This window comes from Heloderma suspectum, chromosome 2, assembly GCF_057233095.1.
Source record: "Heloderma suspectum isolate Gila_16-S chromosome 2, 16-S_ref, whole genome shotgun sequence".
Taxonomy (NCBI): domain Eukaryota; kingdom Metazoa; phylum Chordata; class Lepidosauria; order Squamata; family Helodermatidae; genus Heloderma; species Heloderma suspectum.
The window spans coordinates 276,401,830-276,425,455 of NC_139459.1; the positions used below are offsets into that span (position 1 = coordinate 276,401,830).

Here is a 23,626-nt window from a genome sequence, read left to right on the forward strand (position 1 = left end):
GGGGAGGATTTTCACTGGGATCGCAGCTCTGGAGGGAAGGGCTAAATCTCCCCTTCACGAGCTCTTTTGAATCCCGCCCCCCCCCCGCTGCCATCATTCTGTCAAACGGGGCCCTGGACATCTGCCCCAAAGCCCTGGCCTGAGTGCACCACTGTGCATCCAGAGCAAAGGAGTGAAGGGACGGGGCAAAGATGTCAGCTTTCCCCAGCACCTACGGCTGATCCCTCTCTGAGTCGCGATCAGGGTGCTCAAGCCCCTCCATGGCGTCTGCCACCTGTATTAATGCCTGTGTGAGTAGTCTGAAAAAAGTTCCAGCAAATCTCGTATCCACCCTGCTCCTCCCAGTTATACTGTGTGAATGGCTGAGGGACCTCTCTGGTCAGGATGACGAACTGAGAATTGGGGAGCTGCTGAAGTCTGTGCACCAGTGTTCTCCACCCCAGTCCTCCACATTGGTGTGACCCATCTTCTGTGTTTCAGAATACAGCAACTGGCTCCCCAATCTACACCGTCTTGGCTGTGGATGAGGACAGTGGGAATGCTGGGCGAGTCTCCTACTCGATTGAAGAAGTGAGTGTCTGCAATGCCAAGGCGGGGGGCGGGGGGGTGTCCATGAGCACTGAATATAGTTCAACAAGCATGAAGGTACAAGGGGCTGCTTTCCACAGTGTGCATGCCAGTACCATCTAGCTCAGCCCTCCCCAAACTGGCACCCTCCAGATGTGATGGATGACAACTCCCATCACTCCAGCCAGCACGCTGGGAGTTGTAATCTAACACATCTGGAGGGCACCAGGTTAGGGAAGGTTAAGAGTGTCTCCCCAAGGTCTCAGACAGAAGTCATTTGGTTGCCTGAGTTCCTTGAAATGAGAGATGCGGATGACTGAGCCTGGGACCCCAGACATACAAACCATCAGTGGAGGCTGGTGGCTCCGATTTTGGTGGGGGTGTGAATCCATTATGGGTTTCAGTCAGAACCAGCCAGAACTCTAAAGGAGCTACCCAAGGTGCTGAACCTATTTTGGGGACAAGGTCTGGCACTTTCAATAGCTTGCACAGCGTTCCCCTAGAGCAGCCTTCTGATGGGCATGCAGGCTGGGGATGATGGGAGTTCTAGTCCAAACACATCTGAAGGGTGCCCTGTTGAGGAAGGGTGTCTTAGATCACACCTGCCCACAGTAGAACACCTGGCTAAAGGACTCCGAAGAAAGCAAGGTGACTCCCTTATTGAGCAGGGTGAGGCATTGTCAGGGGTGTTTCTGAGTGCAGCGAGTGGGACAGCAGTTCAGATTCTGAAGGAGAACCATCAGACATGGGGGAGGTGTTTTCCCAGGCTAGTCCAGATATGAGTAGGCCTGCTTCTCAGGTTACAAACATAAAGATGGCTGAGCTTGAGGGCCCCTCCTCACCCCCCCACCCCCCGTGAGAGGCAGTGAACAGGAGGTTGACTTAATAGATGCCAGGCACAGGTGCAGAGCAAAGAGAGAGAAGCCAGGGGCGGAACTTAGACGGTCTACCCGACTGGCCTTGCGTGAAAAGCTGCGCTTAGAGGCCTCACAACAAGAGAGGGACCTCCCCCCCTTAAGTTAGGCTAGTGAGACTGCCTCCCTCTTCAAATACGGGCAACTCTCGTAAATTCCATTTGAATCCCCCAAAGGCATTCCTTTGTAGATGGAAAGTCTCTGAGAATTTGCATCTGTATGACCCTGTGAAGTAATGGATTAAAAGCTGTAGACTGAAGCCTAAGTGGGGGCTAAGGGAATCCTGACAGGCGTCCCCTTTCACGTGGCAGATTTGGGGATATCATTAAAGGGCACACACACAAGAAAGCAAAGATAGCCATAATAGCCCATTTTAAACACAAAACAAAATCCATAGTAGGGCAGTTCCTATATTAGGACCAACCAAAATGTCACAAAATAGGGAGCAAGCTGTCAAATTATGCAGAACCTCTTCCTACGCTCCATATTAAGACTGTGACCAATGTCAGCTTTTTGGCTCCAACACTAAGCTAGCTTACCCCCTCCCCCTCTGCTTTGTGTGACATGCAGCCTGATTAAGAGTTCTGGAGCTCAAAAGCTTGCTCCCTATTTTGCGACATTTTGGTTGGTCCCACTGAAAGTCAGCAGGATGTTGTCTATTTAGTTCTTTTGGTATTCTTTTACCATCATGGGGGAGCACTATTTGACTTTTCTTCCTCATGTCTTTTTGTGCTGAGAGTTCACACAACTGCTCTGGTGGGGACTTTTTTGTGTCAAATATGTGAGGTATAAATATACCTAATAAATAAAAATGCCCCCATCAGCGAATCTTGTAACATCCACAGGCCCTCTTTGCCATGACATCGTTCTTGGGGGAGTCCTTGGGAGAGTGTTTGTTTTGTTCCAGGCAAAGCCTTGCGTTCTGTCACTGCTCATGTTTATGCAGTACCTGCTGAGGGAGGCTGGTTGGCCTCTTCTCTGTTGTCCTTCCGCCATCAGACAAAGGCATTTTTTTATTCAGGCAGGCCTTTGGTATGTACGCTGGTCCATTGCTGAAGGGGTGTTTTAATTGCTTGGATGCTGTTTTATTTCTTTTATTGCTGTTAATTGTGTTTCTCAAATTTATTTGTTTTTATATTATGTTTTAATTCACGTTTGATTTTTTAATCTGAATTTTATTGTTTGCCACCTTGAGCACCAGTTTTTGGAGGAAAGGTGGGACATTTAGGATTGCTGCCTGCTAGAGAGAAGCCACTGATCTTGGAGGTTTCTGAGTATCCTGTCCCCTGATGGGCTCCTGCCAGCAGGGCAAGAGGAGCCCTGGAGGTGATTTTCGCCTCTGCGTCCTCCCTCGTAAATTTTTCCCTCTAGACGGGTTCAGAGGCCTTCTAGAGCGGTTGCGCTGCTGCGGCCAGGGCCGGAGCTGAAGAGTCCATAGGATTTTGTACAGACCGACCTCTCCTGTCCCTTCCCCTTGAGCTGCATGAGGTCACCTGAGGCCACATTTGCAACCTTGGAAAGCAGGCACCCTGGTTCTTTCCACAGTGGCTATGAGGGGGTGGAGGAAGGGGAGGGAGCATCTACGGCCTCGGGGCGGGGCGGGGGAGAAATCCTATGGTCCCTGGGACGTTCTCCAGGGACCATAGGACTGTGCCTTAAATAAAACAGACAGACAGACAGACAGACAGACAAATAAATAAATACTTTGCACACTGTCCACAGGTCAACCCAAACAATGTGGAGAATCATCAGCTCTTCTACATCTTGTACAATGGCACTGTGGTGTTGAATGGGTCGCTCAGTTACAATAACAAGAGCACTTTCTACCGAATCAAGATCCTAGCCAAGGTGAGACTCAGCCAACGAGAAGCAGGGAAGGAAAAGACTGGGAAGGAGGGAGGGGAAAGCAAACTTCCCCCCTTTGCGGGCATTTATGAGAAGAAGAGAGAGACAGCTAGCTACTGCGGGCAGGGCGATTGTGTGCAGTGACGGCTAGCTGAACTGATTAATGAAGCATTCCAATTACAGGGAGTCACAGGGGGCTCTTTCCGCTTCTCCTTTTGTGATGCCCCCCACCTAGGTACTGTTTGAAAAGGCTGCGTGGGTAGGATTATGTTTTTGGGTGTCGTTTATTCGTTTGTGTTGTACTGATTATGCTTTATATTCATTTTGTTTTTTCTGTTAAATGAATTACGGGTTTCTGTATTTGTGCGTGCCAGTTGCTTTGAGATTGCTTTTTGCAGTGGGAAGTGATGCATAAATTGATGATGATGATGCATCACTTCCCACTTCCCATTGTCATTAACACCAATAATACTAATGGGGTTACCCAGGGGGTGGGGTTTGTGTCCCAAGGGCCTCCCTACCATTTCCCCCACAATTTGAGCACTAGATGAACCAAACCAGCTTTTCGAGCAATGAGGAATGGGACTTACATTGTAAGTAGCCCCCTGTACATCATTATCTATTTTTATCAAAACAATTTTGCCCCTGCCTTTTAGTTTCTTATTTGAAGTGCATTAGAGGATCCGTGTGTTTGCATTTAACAACAGCAACATTTTTAAAAGTGTAAAGAAACAGGTTGCCTACAAGGCAGACATTTTAACTTCAATGTGCAGGCGTGAAAGCAGGGCTTTCTAGGGACAAATCAATGTGTGCTTGTTTCAGAATTGGGAGGAGGGACTTTCCCATACTGGTGGACCCTCTTTCAGTAAGAGTTCCCCCAAAAAGAATTACTGACGGGTTCCACCACCCACTGATCCTTGCCTGAACACTAGAGGCCAACTTCCTCCAATCTAGCACCTTTCAGATGTGTTGGACTACAACTCCCATGATCCCCAGCCAACATGACTATGGTGGCTGGGGATGATGGGAGCTGAAGTCCAGTACATTTGGAGGGTTGGGGAAGGCTGCTCTAGACTGTCAAGCTGTATGAGGAGGTTCTAGCCATATTACCAAGGAACCATCTCTTCAGCCCAGCTCTAGAAAATAAAATACAAAAGAAGACACTTTGGATTTATTTGCCCAAAGCCTAGAAGATACAGAACAACACAACCTTGTGAAATATCCTAAGAACACAAGGGGTAGCTTAGCAACCATGCAGCCCTGCTGGTGTGCATGGTTTTGGTGAGAAATCCCTTTTTAAAACAATGCAGCCAAATGTTCAGATAGGAAAAAGAAGTTTATTGCGGGGCAGGGGAGAACAAGGGAAGGCGACAATGATACACAGAATTCCAAATAAAATCAGTAAAGACAATCTAACTTAGCTAGTTACATGTTACCTACTTGAGCGAAGTCATGGGTTTCAAACCATGTACAGAATTCATTGTAGAGAAGAGAGTCTGAAAGAGAGCACTTTTGGACTCTTAATTTAGGTGGTTCTGAGAGATGGTCTCATATACAGAGTGGCCCAAAAGTAGGTATCCAGTATAGTTTATTTGCATTTTATTACATTGTTTATTACATTTACATTTGTTTAACACTGTTCAATCTCGTAAGTGCTCGAAATGTATTCCATCAACGTTGCAACATTCCTCGAACCTGTCCAGAACACTGTGACACATAGTACAACACAAATTCCGGTCTGCATCAATGTCCGTAAATGCTTCTGAGATGAACTCTTTCAATTCATCCACTGTCCGAGGATTCCTCTCAAAAACCTTATTCTTTACTATGCCCCCCCCAAAACATAAGGACATTCTAGGTATGGGTAGCTGCTTAGATGCACGTCGTGTGGACTTTTTCAGACTGTTCACAAATGTCAGAGCGACTCTCATCTCATTTTCCTCTGTCAACGTTCTAAACAACTGTATACCTACTTTTGGGCCACCTAAGTATTTATGGGAAGCTGAAGCTGAAAAGCCAGCCCCATAGCAGAGACAGACTTTGTTTTGTCCAATGGTGTGATAAGCTCCATTTTTTCCATCAGAGGTCTTGGCAGCCAATCAGAAAATTGTTTATAGACTAGAACTACCTCCCTAACAACTCTTAATTTACATGTCAAAAGAGTTAACCAATCCCAAAGATTCAGCATTGTAAAAAAGAGCCTAACTTCTGGATGTTTATTCAGAAACAAACCCAGGATATGTGCTAATTCAGGCTTCCCTGTGGGAGTGCAAAATCCCAGGCAGTCTAGGTGGTGCTGTTGAGCTACACCACAATATAGGGATTCATCACAGTGCTTCTATGGAGAATGAACTCTTATTGAGTAGGTAAAGAGAGGGGAATGTCTGCAAGTTCAAGTTATCTTTGTATCTATCTATCTGTTCTCTAGGATAATGGAGGATTGCTGGGTGATACATTTGTCTATCAGAACAACACAGCCTATCTGTCTGTGACGGTTGTTGATGTGGCTGACTTGGACCCCCAGTTCTTGGGAGAGCCATATACTGGCTCGGTGCCAGAGAACTGCCCTCTGGTAAGGAACATCTTCTGCAGCTCTCTTTGCCTTCTCTTTGTGGCTATCAATGGCCACTATTCATGATGGCTCTATGCTACCTCAAGGATCAGAGTCAACATGTCTCTGAATATCAGTTGTTGGGAAACATGACAGGGAGGTGATATTGCACTGATGACCTACTTTTGTGGGCTTCTTATAGTCACCTGGTTGGCCACTGTGGGAATAGAGCGCTGGATTAGATAGGCCTTTGGTCTGATCCAGCAAGGCTCATGTGTTCTAATGTTCTTATGTCCTAAACCTAAAGGGACAAAAATCTGCAGCTTCTGACATGGCTGCTTTGACATGGAAAAATTGCAATAGCATCGCTGTTTGTTGGAGGGGCCTTTTGTGGCTTTTAATCAATTTCTTGATGTGTGTGCATGTGTGCGTGCATGCATATGTACACATATGTATGTGTGTGGCACATGTGTGGGCTTACCCCCCATCATCTCAAGGGCATAATGTGTCCTTCAAGGAAGTAGATCTCAGCCAGCCTGCCTTCCAACCTTGGCCGGAGTGAGCAAGAGAGGAATGTGATGTCACTCAGCAGTGCCCAGAAGTCACATCTCGTTGTAACCCATCCTGACTCAGCCTCCAGTGTGAGAGCACTTGGGAGCATAGACCACGCTGCCACTGGCTCACAACTCTTTTGGGTTAACCCTTTCTTCAGGTCCTTTTTCTTACTCAACCCGTTTGGGGCTTGAGTGGGGGCACAAGGATGACATTAAGTGCCCTATGCCAGTGGTGGGCAGAAGGTAGGTCTCCAGTTGCTTTGGTTTTCCACTCCCAGAAGCCCTGGCCAGCATGGCTAATGGTCAAGAATGGTGGGAGTTAAAGTCTAAAACATCCGGAGGGTGCCAGGTTGGGGAAGGCTGCTCCAGGCAGTCTAGCTCCTATTTATTTATTTATTTATTTATTTATTTATTTATTTAACATAATTTATATACCACTCTATATCTAACAAGTTTCCTGAGCAGTGAACAATTAAAGAAAAAAGAATCTTATTTCTGCCCACCCTGGCCCTATCCTACCACTCACTCAGATCTTATTCTCACATAACGAGAAGCCCCTGTGGGTGAATTTCCAGCAGGGTTTCTTGTTGCAGCAGCGGCAGCCATTTTGAATAGTTGAGTTGTGGCAGGAGCACACCGTAGCTTGTTGTTAGGTGTGAATCCGATGAGGGCGGGTGGTTGGCAAGCCACCCACAACCCTAAAACAGCCCATGGGTTCTGGGTGGCTTCTCACCCACCCCAACAACCTATCCTTACTGGGTTCCCATGTAATGACAAGCTACAGCTCCCCCTCCCCACTGCTGCACCTCAAACATTCAAAGTGGCAGCAGCCGCCACAATGAGATGCCCCATGGGGAAATTCACCCACAGGTGGTTTCTTGCTATGTGCAAATGAGTGTTCCCTGAGTCCTGTGTATTGGGGTGGAGACAGAGTTTCCAGCTTGAGCCAGTCCTTCTAGCTGTGGTCTCAACAGTAGCTTGACATGTAGGAATTAGCAAGTGATAACATTTTATCTCCATCCATTTAAAAGTGTCACCTTCTAATTCCTCCAGATCAAGCTGCTATTAAGTGTGGAGCCGGAAGGGGTGGTTGACAGGTTGGCAACCTTAGGGAGAGGTGTTTTTTCCCCTACTTGCTGCAGTTGGTACAATGTGGGCCCTGCCCTCACTGAGGCTTTCCTCGTTCTAGGGTACCCCAGCGGCGAAGGTGTTCGCTATCGACAGAGACACGAATGTGAATGATATCATCTACTATAGCATCACCAGTGAGTGACAGAAGGGTGGGGTTGGGGAGGGGTGAGCCTTGAGGTGTGCAAGCAGGGCAAAGGGTTAGGGGTTGCTGTGGTCCAGTGAGTGCATGTAGATGGTTTATGTAATTTGGGGACAGGTGTTCAACTTGACAGGACCCTAAGAACAGGGAAGGAAATGTCAAGGAATTGAGGGACTGAAATTGAGAGCTAGCAGAGTGACTGGTGAAAGGTCTGTGTGGTGCATCAGTTTAGGTCCTACCTCTACCCCAGTGGGTCGCTCATGATCTTCTCCCTGGCATAATCGGCCATTACAGGTTACATATGCATGCACCCCTGGTTCTTACCCATGTATGGTGATCTAACATTACGTCAATGAGGAAAATAGCATTATTGTCCATGCTGTGCTTTTATGTCATCTGGTTCCACCAAGCATAGGTAGAGTTAAAAGAGTACAAGTGTCTAGTTTCCACTTCCTGTACTTAGGCTTTGTTTCTGGAGAACGCCTTACTCAGTAATACCTTCTCCCATGGGACACTGTGGGATTATGAGAGTTGTAGTCCAACACATCTGGAGGGGAACAGCTTGGCCAAGGCTGCTGTAGGGTGTAGGCCAGGGGTAGACAACCTGAGCCCCTCCAGATGTTTTGGACTTCAACACCCATAATTCTGAATTATTGGCCCTGGTGGCTGGGGCTGTTAGGTGATGTAGTTCAAAACACTTGGAGGACACCGGCTGCCTACCACTGCTGTAGGCAATCCACCCCATCTCTCTCTGTCCCATCTCTGGGATGCTACAAAGGCGAACCTGGCTGTTCCATCCCTTCCTGCCCAAGATGCCATCCTGGCTTCCACTTTGGCTTGCTGGGTATTTCTGCTGCACTCCTTTGAGCCTTTTCCTGTGGCAAGCTGCCGATGGCTCCATAACTGAGTTCTCACCATAGTCTACATGATGCTGAGCAGCTGGATTTGGAAACCTCTTCCTGCCTCACCCCAAGGCCCAAGGAAGGGAAGGACAGAGGCTCAGCTTCATAGCATAGAGGGGTGGACTGGCAGGAGGATTGTTCTTGTACAAGAACTTGAGCCCCCCCCCATTTCATAGAATCATAGAATGATAGAATAGTAGGGTTGGAAGGGGCCTACAAGACCATCGAGTCCAATCCCCTGCTCAAATTTATTTATTTATTTATTTATTTATTTATTTATTTATTGTATTAATCGCCCATCTGGCTGGTCACCCAGCCACTCTGGGCGATGTACAATAATAGAAACAGTTTATAACAATAAAATTCTACATTAAGAACATCATATTTCTAAAAATACCCTAACCCACCCCAAATGTCTGCCTGAACAACCACATTTTTAATGCATGGCGGAAGCTCATTAAAGAGGGAGCATGGCGGAGTTCCCTAGGGAGGGAGTTCCACAGAGTGGGGGCCACCACAGAAAAGGCCCTCTCCCTTGTCCTCACCAGTCTAGCTGTCCTGGCTGATGGGACAGAGAGAAGGCCATCCGAGGCTGATCTTGTTGAGCAGCCTGTCTGGTGTTGCTGGAGGCGCTCCTTGAGATAGGCTGGGCCAGAACCATATAGGGTTTTAAAGGTCAAACCAACACCTTGAATTTGGCCTGGAAAACAACTGGTAACCAGTGCAACTCCTATAGCACTGCAGTGATGTGATCAGGCTGCCTTTAATCAGGCGAGCCACCGCGTTCTGTACCAGCTGCAGCTTCCGAACTGTCTTCAAGGATAACCCCACGTAGAGCGCATTACAGTAGTCTAAACGAGAGGAGACCAGGGCATGTACTACTGATGGGAGCAGATGGTCGGGAAGGTAGGGGCTCAGCCACTGTATCAGATGGAGTTGGTACAGTGCTGTCCGGCTCAGTGCAGGAATCCAAATCATTTCCTGAAGTCCCAAGAGAAAATTGGTCATAATGGTCTTCCCAGGTGAAACGGCTTCTTCCCTTCAGTGTGGCTGATGAGATGTTTCTCTTTTCTCCCTCTCTACCAGATGCCACTACCTTGTTTACAATCAACAATATCACAGGGGTCATCACTGTGAGTGGCAACCTGGACCGGGAAGGTGTTCCAGGTGAAGAGGTGCAGCTCCAAGTCCTGGTGAGTAGCAGAGCAGTCCTGGGAAGTGGGAGATCTCTGCCTCCCCCCATCTCCCATCCATGGCCTCAAGTTTGTCTCTCTTGCTTCAATACTCAGGCTCAAGAAAAAGACCTGAACATTTACCAGCAGGTGGCACAAGTGAGCACGATCGTGACCATCCAGGTCACTGATATCAACGACAACGCACCTCGGTTCTATCTTTGCATGTATCCTGCCTGCAACTTCACAGGCCCTCCACAGGGCAACTTTTCTGGTCAGATTGAAGAACACGCTTCTGCCAGAACACCCGTGGGCAGCCTCAGCATTGTGGCCTATGATCCTGACAAGGTGAGCATGGAATGAGAGATCGCAGAACTTCTTGTGGGTGGGATGCAAAGCTAGAACAACAAGAAATTATAGGTTTGGAACAAGAGTTGATGATGGCGCTCTATTAGGGCACCGGATCGTCCGCCCTTTTCATCCATGACTAGGACCTAAAATTTTGGCTATTGGGACCACCCAATGGGATGAAGTCTTCATTATGATTGCGGGCAAGCTGTGAATCCCCACAGATGGAAAATAGTTGGTGGCACTGCTTAGCTCTTTGCCTTCTCTTTCTTTACACCACGTTTTCAACCATACCTCTGAGATTGCCAGTAGCTATAATCCTGCAGACTTTATATATCTCTTTTAAAAATCATTGGTTAAATTAGAGCATTCAGATTAAATGCTAGGATAGTCAAGCAGCTCCATTTGCTAATATACCAAATGGCATTCGCTAATATACCAAATGGCATTCAATTACCTTCACTGATTTGCCACTGGCAGCCTCATTATTTTACCTTATCTTAAATACATTTTCTGAACACGCATTTGTACACTCAAAACGTAAGCCAGAAGTTGTGTTTTTTTGATTAATCTTTTATTGTGAATGTTTACAAAACAAACTGAAAACATTACAAAACCTAAAAAAAAGGAAAGAAATAAAAATAAAAATACATGTTCAAAATTCTCAGTTTCTAACATTACAATGTTCAAGAGAGAAAAAAGGGGAAAAAAGGTTACACATAAACTTCAGTAAAAGCAGACCAGATATCCACATATAGGTCCATTTGCAAGTTATGCCTATATACCACTCTTTCAAATGTTGCTAGTGTTAAGTCTTCAGTCCATTGCGTTACTGGTGGTGAGCTTTTATCCTTCCAATATCATAGTATCAGTCTTTTAGCAACCAAAAGGGCGCAAAAAATCCATTTACTCTGACCACGTGTTACATACATTCCAAGAAGCAGGTAAGTTGTCAGGATTCCCTTTTGCCCCCACTGATCTTCAAACACTGAATCAGACACAGACAAGGGGCTTCAATCTACAGCTTTTAATTCCATTACCACAAAGGGTCATACAGATGCAAATTCTCGGTGACTCTCATTCTGCAAGGAAATGCCTTCAGGGGGTTCAAAAGGTAGCTGAGAAAATTGCGCCCACCATTGGAAAGAAAGGCAGGCTCACTAGTCCAACTTAAGGGGTGGGGGGAGCTCTCTCTCTCTCTCTCTCTCTCTCTCTCTCTCTCTCTCTCTCTCGTGTGAGGCTTCTAAGCACCGCTGTTCACGCAGGGCCAATCAGGAAGACCTTCTAAGCTCCGCCCTGGCCATCTCCCTCTTGGCTCTGCATCTGCGCCTTGCATCTATTAATTCAGACTCGCCAAACACCGCCTCTCCCTGTTCTTGGGAGTTTTTGGAAATATTTGCCAGGTATAAGTATAGGGATCCCTCGTATAACATAAATAATTCAAGGTATGGTATTGATCCTAAATGTATTCACCTTGCCCCATAAACTCAACTTTAAAGATGCCCATCTATCTATATCTCCTGAAATATCATTAATCAACTTATTTAAATTTAGACTAATCATTTGAGATATATCTCTAGGAATAATGATTCCCAAATAAGTAATAAACCCTAGGCACCATCGAAATTGCCAGTTGGCTAATACACTAGAGTATATCCTATGTCCAATTGGCATTATTTCTAACTTTGACCAATGAATTGAATAGCAGAACAAGTCACCAAATATATTAATCAATTTCATCAAAGCTGGAACCGACAACTGGAGTCTCGAGATAAACAACAAAAGATCATCATCATAAAGACTAATTTTAAATTCTAATCCAAAATGGACAAATACATGAATACTATTATTTTGGCTAATAGCACATGCCAGGGGTTCCAAACATAAATAGAATATCAATGGGGAAAGTGGGCAACCTTGCCTGGTGCCCCGCCCTAGTAAAAAAAAAAAGCTGAGAATAAACCGCTGGGCATTACTCTCGCTCTAGGAGTTGAGTATGAAATTTTAACCCATTTCAAAAATCCTATAGGAAAACCAAATTAGTCAATGTAGTAAAAATAAATTTCCAATGAATGTTGTCGAAGGCCTTTTCTGTATCCAAGGAAATGATGGCCACCTGATCAGTTCGTTCAGAGTTTAAAGCAACCAGATCAACCAGATCTAAGATTATCATCCCCCTGTCTATTTTTAATAAACCCCACCTGGTCTGGTCTAACCAATACAGCCATGACCTGTTGTAATCTATCGTCCAAGGTTGCTGTTAATATTTTGATATCTACATTAATTAATGATATAGGTTGATAGTTTGTGCAATAGGTATGGTCCTTGCCTGGCTTAGGAATCACAGTAATGTAAGCATCATTAATGATGAAGAAAGGGAGCCCACTTCAAAAATATGGTTATAGAGGCGATATGGGGCTAAAAAGCTAAAAAATGTTTTATGCCATTCAATTGGGAATCCATCCACTCCAAGTGATTTCCCAGTATTCATTTTCATTATTGCATTCATGATTTCTTCTAAACACAGAGGAGCTAAAAGGAGCTGTTGCTGTGAACAATCTAAACGTGGAAGATGAATCTGAGGGGAAAAAAAGTGTCCATATCTTGCACTGATATCTTATTACCACTACTATACAGATCAGAATAAAACTTTAAATCTGTGAGTTTATGTCTGTAGAAGAAGTATATACTTTACCACTCTCATCTTTAATAGCTGAAATAACATTTTGATTTTGATGCTGTTTAAGATGATGTGCAAGAATCTTACTAGGACGGTCACCATTTTCCCAATATTTCTGTCGTAGACATGTCAGAGCAAATCCTGCCTGTTGTGAAAGGTATTATTCAACACATACTTAGAATTCTGTAGCTCTTGATAAAGTTGTGCTGTGGGGGAAGTGGCAAACTGAGTTATGAGAGATTTCAGCTTCTTATTTAAGTGCGTCTGTTGAGTTTTTTTAAGCCTTTTTTCATAGGAAGCATAAGAGATCATTCAGCCCCTTTTAAAAGCTTTTCTAGCCCCCCATTCAATGGTGCATGAACCTGCTGTACCCTCGTTAGTATTGAAATACTCTGTTAGTTCAGCTAACATCTGGGTTTTAAACTTCTCATCATTAAGAAGTGAAACATTAAAACACCAAGGACGGGGGCCCTAGTAGTATCAAAAAAGTACAGTTCCAAACATACTGGGGTATGATCTGACACTACCAATGTATCAATCTTGCAATCTTTGATTTGACATACTAAAGTTGTAGAAATAAAAAACAGTCTAATCTAAAGCAATTGTGGTGCACTGGTGAAATAAAAGTATACTCTCTGTCAGCAGGATGTAAAATTCTCCAAGCATCAATTAAATCATATTCCATCATATAAGCCTGACGAGCCAGTCTCACCGCAGACTGAGTCTTGGGAGAAGCTGTACTCCTATCTAACAAAGGATCTAAGACATCGTTAAGGTCCCCACCCTCAATCAAATAATCATAGGTTATATCCAGTGGTTTAGGAAAACAATCATGAAACATAGCCAGAGAATCAATATTTGGCTCATATACATTGATCATAACAATTAATTTGCCCATATATATTCCTACCAAGATCAAAAAATGCCCCTCAATATCAAAAATCCCATGTTGAACTGAGACAGAAAGTCGCTTATAAATAAAAGTTTATTACACCGTGTACATCTACACCGTGTTGAAGTGTCTATGACATAGGCCTCCCCAACCCAATCCTTTTGCAACATCTGCCAATCTGCAGCCATCAAATGAGTTTCTTGTAAGAAAGCCATGTCAACATTAAGTTCTTTTAACTTGGTAAGAACTCTTTTCTGTTTGCTTACATTCCCCTTGACATTCCATGAAGTCACGTTAAACATTGAAAAAAAAAGCAAATTGTTTGCCCCTCCACCCAAACACATCTTTCTAGATTTACAAACAATGACTAAATTTATATACCATAACTGGTATAACAAATACATCCTTAATTTACATTTAGGACTAACCATTTCAGATTTCATCAAAGTAATTATTGTTATGGAGAAACAGAACAATTTCAAAATTATTCCAAAATATGAACAAAAATTGAAAATAAAAAAATAAAACTCAAATAGTCCAATTTGTGTCCACCTATCATAAAAAAGTGCCAAAAAACACCCCTAACAGACCAAAACAAAAACAAAAAAAACCTTGTGCCTTCTGTTTGGACTGATGTGTAACCGCAATGCTCAGCTTGGCCCCTCCCACATATAAAATACATACATAGAGCAAATTTACAAACTTACAAATTTAACCAACAACAAAATAGTAGTAGTAGTAGTAGTAGTAGTAATAATAATAATAATAATTTTTTTTAAAAAAAGAATTAAAAAGCCAATTGGATATTTTTTACTAATATTGTATCTGGAGATGTATTCATATGTGTACATACATATGTGTATACATATACCTACACACGCATACACAGACATGTATGTACCTACATAATCTTATTAAGCTAAATTTAATATAGTAGTTACATATAACCTGTATTTACTCAAAATGTGTAAATTAACACACTCAGAAACAGGAATTATGTAAACCAGAAGTTAATCCAAATATCCCAACTCGTATAATAAGTTCTTCTGAGTGCACTTTTATATTAAGTAATGTGCCAGAGGGCAATCTGACACCGTTGCAATTTTCTTTGATAGTAAATTGATGTAGAGATCCTATGTTACAGCCGAAGAAGTCCAATGACTGGCAAATTCAGGGGTATGGTTGAAAACGCAGTGCTAACACAGAGAAGGCAAACAGTTATGCACTGCTGCCCCCTCTTTTCCACCTGGGGGGATCCAAAGCTTTCAAAAGCCATAAAGAGTCTTTGTTGTCCTGGCAGAGCTGGCCCTGCCATTGGGCAGAGTGGTTGCCTCAGGCAGCAGATGCAAAGGGCTTGTGGAGAGAGCTGTGCGCCAAGTGGGCTGCCCGGTGCCCCTTGTGCTATCTTGCTGCCTTCAGAAGTGGTGGAGGATGCTGTCCTGTCACCAGCGTTGAAGAAAGAGTCAACTGCTGGTCCACTCAGCTTTTGCACATGGAATGGGAGGGTGGAGTCATTTTGTTCTTCACCTCAGACGGCAAGATGTCCTGGGCTGGGCCTGGCTCTTGGGTGGTACCAACCAGTTCCCCGGCCTCCCGAACTGTGTTGACCGCTTCTGGCATCTGAGTTCCTCATCTTCTTTCCTGAGCAGGGTTCCAATGGCACCTTCCAGCTATCCTTGCGGGGTGCAGATGCACCCGCATTCTCAGTGTCACCCCAGCAGATGGTGAACGAAGGCACTGTGCAGGTGCTGGTGAGCAATTCGAGCCTTGTGGATTATGAAAAGACACCTACGATGACTGTGGAGGTGAGAGAAACTGAATGACAAGCCCGTTCCCTGTATGTTGTCCTGCGCTGGCAGCTTCCTGCCAAGAACTGGGACCTCGACTCAGCAGTTTAACACTCCTTCCCTAAAAGCAAATCTCCTAAAATCTCCTTCTGGATAACCTCATTCTAGGAGACCTAGGGAAGGATCTGACGGCGCCTGTGTGCTGGCGCTATTGACGTTGTGCGAGTGTAAGCGAACACTTGTGCAACGTCAAGAGTGCTTCCAACATGATAAATTTCCCAGGAAGTCCATCGTGCTAGCAAGTGCTATCGACATCACGCATGTGTTGGTTTATGCTCATGCAGCATCAGTAGTGCTAACACACTGACGCCGCTGGATCCTTCCCCTAAGTGGGAAATATAATCAGACTCACCAGCATCTGTCCTTAGGGAGGCTTTTATCCTCCTGTCCGACTGTGTGGGGACTGTGCAGTTAGCACTATGGGATCAATCCGTTAGAGCACCAAAGCATCCCCTTCTGGCTGCTGCCAAGGAAATGGGCTCACAACTTCCACTGCAGGCCAGAAAGGTAGTATTTGTAGCCCAGCAGATAAGCATCTGGCTGGCTGGCCCTGTCCTGTTCCCCTCCCAGGATCACAAGGTAGTAAGAGTCCTCCTGCAGGCAGTTCTGCTCTGATTATCATGAGCACGCACGGGATGAGGCTGAATTACTTTGGCTCCTTCTCATCCTGGCAGATTGTAGCGAATGACACTGGAAGGGCAGCTGATTGCTGCTCCTTTGCCACCATCACCATCCATCTTGTTGACATCAATGACCACAGGCCTGAGTTCAAGCAGAGCGACTACAAACTCTACGTGCTGGAGGAGAGCCCGCCTGGTACCATCGTCTCTTCTAACATCACAGTAAGGAAGCTCCACTGCGGCCTTGGGCCCAGGACGGGGTGGGGTAGCTCTCCCTGGGTAGGATCAGAAGGACCAGTTTTCTCTGATAAGACGGCCTAGGTGCTTTGCTACCATTTTGAGGAGCATGCATCATGGGCTTCATGGCACCCTGGATGTTGCATGCCCTCTGCAGAGAGGCTCACCTGGTGCCTATGTTGTGATCTTTTCGGCACTAGGTGACGACCTCATTTTCTCAGGCGTTTTAGTCCTTCAGTTGTTACTGTTTTTAAATCTGTTATTGTATTTTTCACTCTTCACACTGCTGATGGATTTACTTTGGTTTTACACTGTCATTTAAAACTTTAAAAAGTGTTGTGTTATTTATTTTTTATTATTTATTATTAACTTTATTAATCGCCCATCTGGCTGGTCACCCAACCACTCTGGGCGATGTACAGCGTACAATAAAACAGTTTAAAACAATAAAATTCCACAATAAAAACATTTTCTAAAATACCCTAACCCACCCCAAATGCCTGCCTGAACAACCACGTTTTTAATGCACGACGGAAGCTCATTAAAGAGGGGGCATGACGGAGTTCCCTAGGGAGGGAGTTCCACAGAGTGGGAGCCACCACAGAAAAGGCCCTCTCCCTCGTCCCCACCAGTCTAGCTGTCCTGGCTGATGGGACAGAGAGAAGGCCATCCGAGGCTGATCTTGTTAAGCGGCCTGTCTGGTGCTGCTGGAGGCGCTCCTTAAGATAGGCTGGGCCGGAACCATATAGGGTTTTAAGGGTCAAAACCAACACCTTGAATTTGGCCTGGAAAACAACTGGTAACCAGTGCAACTCCTTCAGCACTGGAGTGATGTGATCTCGCTGGTGGCTGCCTTTAATCAGGCGAGCCGCCGCGTTCTGTACCAGCTGCAGCTTCCGAACCGTTTTCAAGAGTAACCCTACGTAGAGCGCATTACAGTAGTCTAAACGAGAGGAGACCAGGGCATGTACTACCGATGGGAGCAGATGGTCGGGAAGGAAGGGGCACAGCCGCCGTATCAAATAGAGTTGATACAGCGCTGTCCAGCTCACCTCCATGGACAGCTGGGAGTCCAAAATTACCCCCAGGCTGCGGACCTGGTCTTTCAAGGGTAGCCGTACCCCATTCAACACCAGGTCAACATCCCCCAGCCTCCTCTTGTCTCCCACCAAAAGTACCTTGGTCTTGTCAGGGTTCAGCTTATTCCTCCCCATCCAGCCACTCATGGTCTCCAGACATTTGGACAGGGATTCTACGGCCAATCTTGGTGAAGATTTGAATGAGAGGTAGAGCTGCGTGTCATCCGCATATTGATGACACTGCACCCCAAACCTCCTGATGATAGCCCCCAGTGGCTTCACATAGATATTAAATAGCATCGGGGAGAGGATGGAACCCTGTGGCACCCCACAAGTGAGTGGCCACGGGTCCGAAACCTCCTCTCCCAGTGCTACCCTCTGTTACCTGCCGGAGAGGAAGGACCGGAACCACCGCAATACGGTGTCTCCAATGCCCAACCCCTCCAGGTGGTCCAGGAGGATACTGTGGTCAATGGTATCAAAAGCCGCTGAGAGGTCGAGGAGAACAAGGAAGGAGCATTCACCCCTATCCAGAGCCCTCCTCATATCATCTACCAAGGCGACCAAGGCCGTTTCTGTCCCATAAAACGTATTACGTTTTATCATGCTATATTTTATGGTTTGAATTGTCGTGAGCCACCCAGAGAGCTTTGGCTATTGGGGGGTATAGAAATGTAATAAATGACATAGTAAATTAAAATAAAATAATTCCTCCACACCTTCAGCCTAGAAGCCAGCTCTGCTCCCAGGGGTCAACCCTACAAGTGAATGATTAATGATAATGAGTTGGTTCCTTCTGCTTCCTGCAGGCCACAGATCCAGACAGTGGGAAGTTTGGAGAGATCACCTACCAGCTGCTGCCTAACAGCATGTATGTCAATGTGGTTGCCATGGAAACAGGGAGGAGCAGGGGGCGGATTGTGGTGCAGGCCATCTTGTGCTGGGAGGGAATTGCCACCTACCATTCTTAAGGACACTGTCTGTTTGTCTGTCATTCAGCCGGTCCACTTTTATAGTGAACGCAACAAGCGGTGCAGTGCTAGTGGCCAATGGCAGTCAACTGGACTGGGGAATCCGTTCGGTCTATTATGCTACCCTGCAGGCCATGGACGGGGGTGGCCTGACTGGTTCTACGCAGCTGGAGATCTGGGTGGTTGATATCAACAACAAGCCTCCAGTCGTGACTGGCTCCTACAATGTTTTTGTCACTGAGAACCAGGCAAATGTCTCTGTCCAGATCCAGGTAAGGCCAAAATACCACCTTTCTTTGGAGGCCTCTCTGCACTTTCAAGAAGTATTCATGGGATAATTTACTCCTAGGACAAGTAATCCATTCCTCATAGCACGTGTACCTGAACGCTTATCCTTGGGGTGTCGGGGATCCCTTCCTGCCCAGCGCTGTCTCGCCTGTTCCTTCCCCAAACCCCACAAACCTCAGCAGTCATCTCCAGTTTTGGATTAGGGACCCATTCTGCTCCTTAAGTTGTTGTGTGCTATGAGGATTCATCACACTTTTGGGTGCCTTCTGCACATCTGTAGGATGTGCCGTGCAAAAGGTAGAACATGATATCTTGGATGGAATTTGATTTCCTAGGCAGAATATGATCCCTTGAGAACCTGACCATTCGTATTTCGTGGTGGTGGTAGTGGTGGTGGTGGTGGTTTTTAAGTGAAACGTGTTTCCAAACTTTCCAGCTGTGAAATGAAGCTTGAGAAAGTCCTGGTGAAATCTTAGGCTGAATCTACACATAGCAGTTATACCATTATCATACCATTATTGTAACTATTGGTGCCCATTGGTGTCATGTGTACCAATAGTTATGATAACGGTATGATAACGGTATAACTGCTATGTGTACATTCAGCCTTAGAAAGCAAAGAGGGAGAAGGACTTGGATGCTGTGTTCATTTCTGTCATCTGCCAGCTGATTCTTCTATGACTGTCAGCTGATCCTAATAAACTGGATATTATGCTGTGCACTGCTGCTCGCATACATATAATACACACGCACATAAATATGGATCCACACAGCTGCCTGCATTTTTGGCCTTTCCTTGGGGGTGTGGCTATGGAGACTGTCATGATGAGTGCCTGCACTTCAGAATTTACCACCACACCACTGCTGCTCGGCACCTTCAAACGACTCCAAGGAGGAAGCTGCTGCTACTGAGTCAAGGGGGGAAGAAAGGAGGAACCTCTTCGAACTGCTTTTGCCTGCCCAGGGAAGAGAGGAATGAAAGCATATTTTCTAATTAAAAGGGAATGTAGAAGTGGATATGAGAGTGAGTGGATTGGGTGGGTGGGTTGGTATCTGTATGAATGGGGGAACATAATCTGCTCAGGACTGCAAGGGAGAGATATTTTGGTGTGCATCTCTGTGAGTCTATGTGCATTTGGTCATCTAGGTGAGAGCGAGAGGGAGAGAGAGAATGTACATGCATTTTTAGTGTGACAGTTTTCAGTGATGTCATAGCTCCCAAGGTCAAAAACAGGCTAGCCAAAGCTGGTGCAGAAGAACAATGGTGCAGCTAGGTAACCTTAGACCCTGAGAATAATGGTCTTATGCCCCTCCCCGCCCCTGTCACTTTAGACAGACATGTGTATTATTTGAGTTGTGAAGCACACAACTCACATTTCTCTTCCCCCCCCACTCCATGATTTACTACTGTTTCCCCATTCCTGATATGTTAGAACAATAACAAAAATGACACTGATTAAAAAAAACCTCTTCACATGTGCAGTTTTCCATTTTAAACTCTCTTAAATCATAGCACATCACCAGGACTACAGGAACAAAATGGAGCTTGCCTCTGCTGCCCTGAGGCCTAAATCACCTGCCACTCTCTGGGTGGTCATTTGGGGAGGCCCTGGACTTTGGCCTTCAAATCCAGCCCTCGCTGGCCTACTGCAGATGGAGAGATCACCACACAAGGCCACTATAGCACAATCTTTCCTGATCTCAGCCTCACCTCTAATAACCTCTGCCCTGCGAATATCTGAAGCAAGAAGGATTTGACTCCTTCCCATTGCTAACAGCTCCTTACATTCTCGTCCCAGGCCACTGACCAGGATGAACCAGGGACCAATAATAGCCGCTTGCAATTTGAGATTGTGCCTGGTGACTTCAGCAGCAACTTCACCATTAACCCAGACACCGGAGTGCTGAGCAGCAAAGGGCCCTTGGACCGGGAGGCCATCCCTCTACAGCTGGACGGCAAAATGACAGTGACAGTACTTGTTCACGACTTGGGCATCCCTCAACTGAACGACACTGTCACGGTCACCATCATTGTGGAGGTAGTCATTCTCCCTGCCAGGGGTGTGGGAAAGGGATGCTTCAGGGAGGTGGCCGGGGTTGATGCCTAAATAGAGATCTGAACCCTGCTCAGGTAAGTGATCTGGTTTCTAGAGCAGCCTTCCCCAAGCTGGTGTCCTCCAGATGTGTTGGACTGCAGCTCTCAGCATGGCCATGCTGTCTGGGAAATTGAATTATCTTCCTATAACAAATTCACCACATCTTCCAATAGTTCTGCCATTGTTGCTGGAATCTCCCATGTTATCCCCCTCGAATCCCCTATGTTATGGACATTTGGACATTGAATTGTCCCTTTACTGGCTCTTCTTTTCTTTTTAGGACAGAAATGACAACGCACCCAGATTCAACCGCTCATTTTATGAGTTCTTTGTTAAAGAGAGCTTTCCAGGTACAGTGTGCTGCTGAGCCTAAGTCTGGATTGGAAAGGAAATTAGGGTATACCTAGGATGGTAGCATGATGCAAAGGCCATGGCCGTCGTGTCTCTGTGTGTGTGTTTTTAAACCCAACCAATAGAACTGAATAACAACAACTATGTAATAGCTAAAAATAGAAATGATGATCCAGATAGTTTGATATAAAGCCTTCTGGGAAAACAACATTTTGCAGGCCTTCCAAAAAGTAAGCATGCCTCCTCAGGTAATGGTCCTCAAGAAGGGAGTTTTACAATAAAGAAGCTGCTCCCATAAAGGTCCTGTTTCGTATCTATCCAAATTCTGATATGTGGTGCTCAGAAAAGACCTTCTCTCTCAGATCGTAAAGGATGTGATAATTAAGATAATGAGAGATGCTCCTTCATATGTCAGGCCTGGGTTGTTTAAGGCTCATAAGATTATGAACAGCACCTTGAATTAGGGCCAGAACTAATAGGCAACTAATGTGGGTGAAACAGCACATGACTCACTGAGACTCACTGGCAATGGGGGACTGGAAGGGGTGGCAATGCAAGAAACAGGGGGCATGGGATTGTTTTTCCTAGTTTGGGGCATTGCCTTTCATGAGTAATAGAAGTGTAGAGGTTGCATTGCCTGTTAAGGTCCATGGGGCAATATGATTAATAGTATAGTCCAGCCTTCCCCAACCTGGTGCCCTTCAGCTTCAGCATGCTGGGAGTTGTAGTCCAACACAGCTGGAGGGGACAGGTTGGGGAAGGCCGGTACAGTAATTCTAACTAACCTTCCATCCTCAGGGATCTTTGTGGGAAATGTGGAGGCCACAGATGCCGATCAGACGGAGATTAACAACCGTATCTTATTCCGCATTGAAAGCAGTGTGGGTTCAAACAACTTCCGGATGCATGCCAGTAACCTGGGACATGGCTGGTACCAGGGGACGTTATCTCTAGACCCAGATGTTGCTCTTGACTATGACCGGCTACAGGAGAAATTCTTCAGTCTGATCGTGCAGGCTGAAAATTCAGACTTTGCAGGGAGCGTGGATGTGGACACTACCATGGTGAGGGTGAAGGTGCTGGATGTCAACGATGAGTCCCCGACCATTGTGCCATCTCCCCCAAATGACATATATGTCTTGGAGAATGTGACCCTGCATGAGGTAGTAGCTGGACTCATGGCCACCGACATGGACACCAACCACTCACTGGTATTCCAGGAGTTGGCTGTAGGATGCCTCAAGGGCTCAGCCAGTGCAGGCAATGTATGCCAGCACTGGTTCTATCTGGAGCCCAATGGCAGCATCTTTGTGAATAGTTCAGAGATAGACTACGAGGCCTGTGACCTAGTGGAACTCACACTGCGTGTTAAGGATGAGTTCACCGAGGAGGGAGACCCCTACAGTAGAAATGGTAAGGCATCTGAATGAACACTTGGCTTCACTGCTCAAAAGACCCTTGAGTGTTACGAACTTCCTTCATCTGTCCTCCTTTCTCTCTACTAGTAGGACAAACCTTCTGCCCTAGCAGGAGATGCTTCAGGGAACAGGACTGCTGCTTGTTGTTGTTGTTGTTGGTGGTGGTGGTGGTACCATGTGCTCCAGCTAAGAGGCAGTGCATATTGTATGGAAACGTTGTTGAGAGAAATGAGTAGGAGGAATAGAAGCTGTCACTAATACCCGGAAGAGCTTTCTATAGCCTTGCCGACCTGGCAGGCACAGTTGATCAACAATGTAGTTGCCGCTGGAGTTGGCATGGGGCTGCAACTAGGTGTAATGGTACTACAGTCCAACGTGTGTTGTGCTGATTACCTATAAGGCAGGGAATTGGGACAGAGAGATTTAAAGAGCAATGTGGAAGGGAAACCTCCCTCTCCCCACCTGTGCTTCTCCCTCTCCCCACCCCCCAAATCACTTACCTGCTGGAGCCATTTTTCTCCCAGCAGAAGTTGCTTACTTCTGGTTATTTCAGGAAAGAAACCATGGGTGAAAAAAGGGTTCAGCTCACCCTTTCTGCCCAGCAGAGCTGTCTTTTTAATTATCTTCTTCCCTAACCCTCCTGCTTGATATGGATTTGGTGGTGTCATGATTTTGACCCAAGTGCCATCAACTTATTTTCTTATCTATATGGTTCTGCTGATATCAAATCTAGTTTGGCTCTTATAATGCTGGTTGTGGGAGTAGCACCACCACTGCTACTCTGGTCCCAGTATCTTCACAGCTGGTGGTTTTTTAGCCCTCTGGAATGGAGATATCAGCACTGCAGACAATGGAACAGCAACAGGAGGGGTGGAGAGCCTCTTCCAGCCCTAGGGTTGAATTCCGTTTCAGAGCAGCTCTCAGGGTCATATGCCAGTGGTGGGCAGGGCTGAACACAAAGGCAGCGGCCTCAAAGAGCCAGCATATTTTAGCTTAAAGCTCTGACTGCCAGTAACTACGCCTT

The 23,626-nt window shown here is 45.9% G+C and overlaps 1 protein-coding gene across 1 annotated transcript in view; it reads left to right on the forward strand.

The window, feature by feature from the left end:
* CDHR2 (cadherin related family member 2) overlaps positions 1-23,626 on the forward strand; it is a 52,087-nt gene that overhangs the window by 12,093 nt on the left and 16,368 nt on the right. Inside the window, exons 6-18 of the mRNA XM_084839338.1 lie at positions 481-570; positions 3,204-3,329; positions 5,755-5,898; positions 7,621-7,696; positions 9,690-9,796; positions 9,893-10,123; positions 15,345-15,500; positions 16,217-16,384; positions 18,288-18,349; positions 18,478-18,721; positions 20,537-20,776; positions 21,114-21,183; positions 21,983-22,597. Coding sequence (XP_084695464.1) covers positions 481-570; positions 3,204-3,329; positions 5,755-5,898; positions 7,621-7,696; positions 9,690-9,796; positions 9,893-10,123; positions 15,345-15,500; positions 16,217-16,384; positions 18,288-18,349; positions 18,478-18,721; positions 20,537-20,776; positions 21,114-21,183; positions 21,983-22,597 — 2,329 coding nt within the window. The remainder of the gene's footprint in view (positions 1-480; positions 571-3,203; positions 3,330-5,754; positions 5,899-7,620; positions 7,697-9,689; positions 9,797-9,892; positions 10,124-15,344; positions 15,501-16,216; positions 16,385-18,287; positions 18,350-18,477; positions 18,722-20,536; positions 20,777-21,113; positions 21,184-21,982; positions 22,598-23,626) is intronic.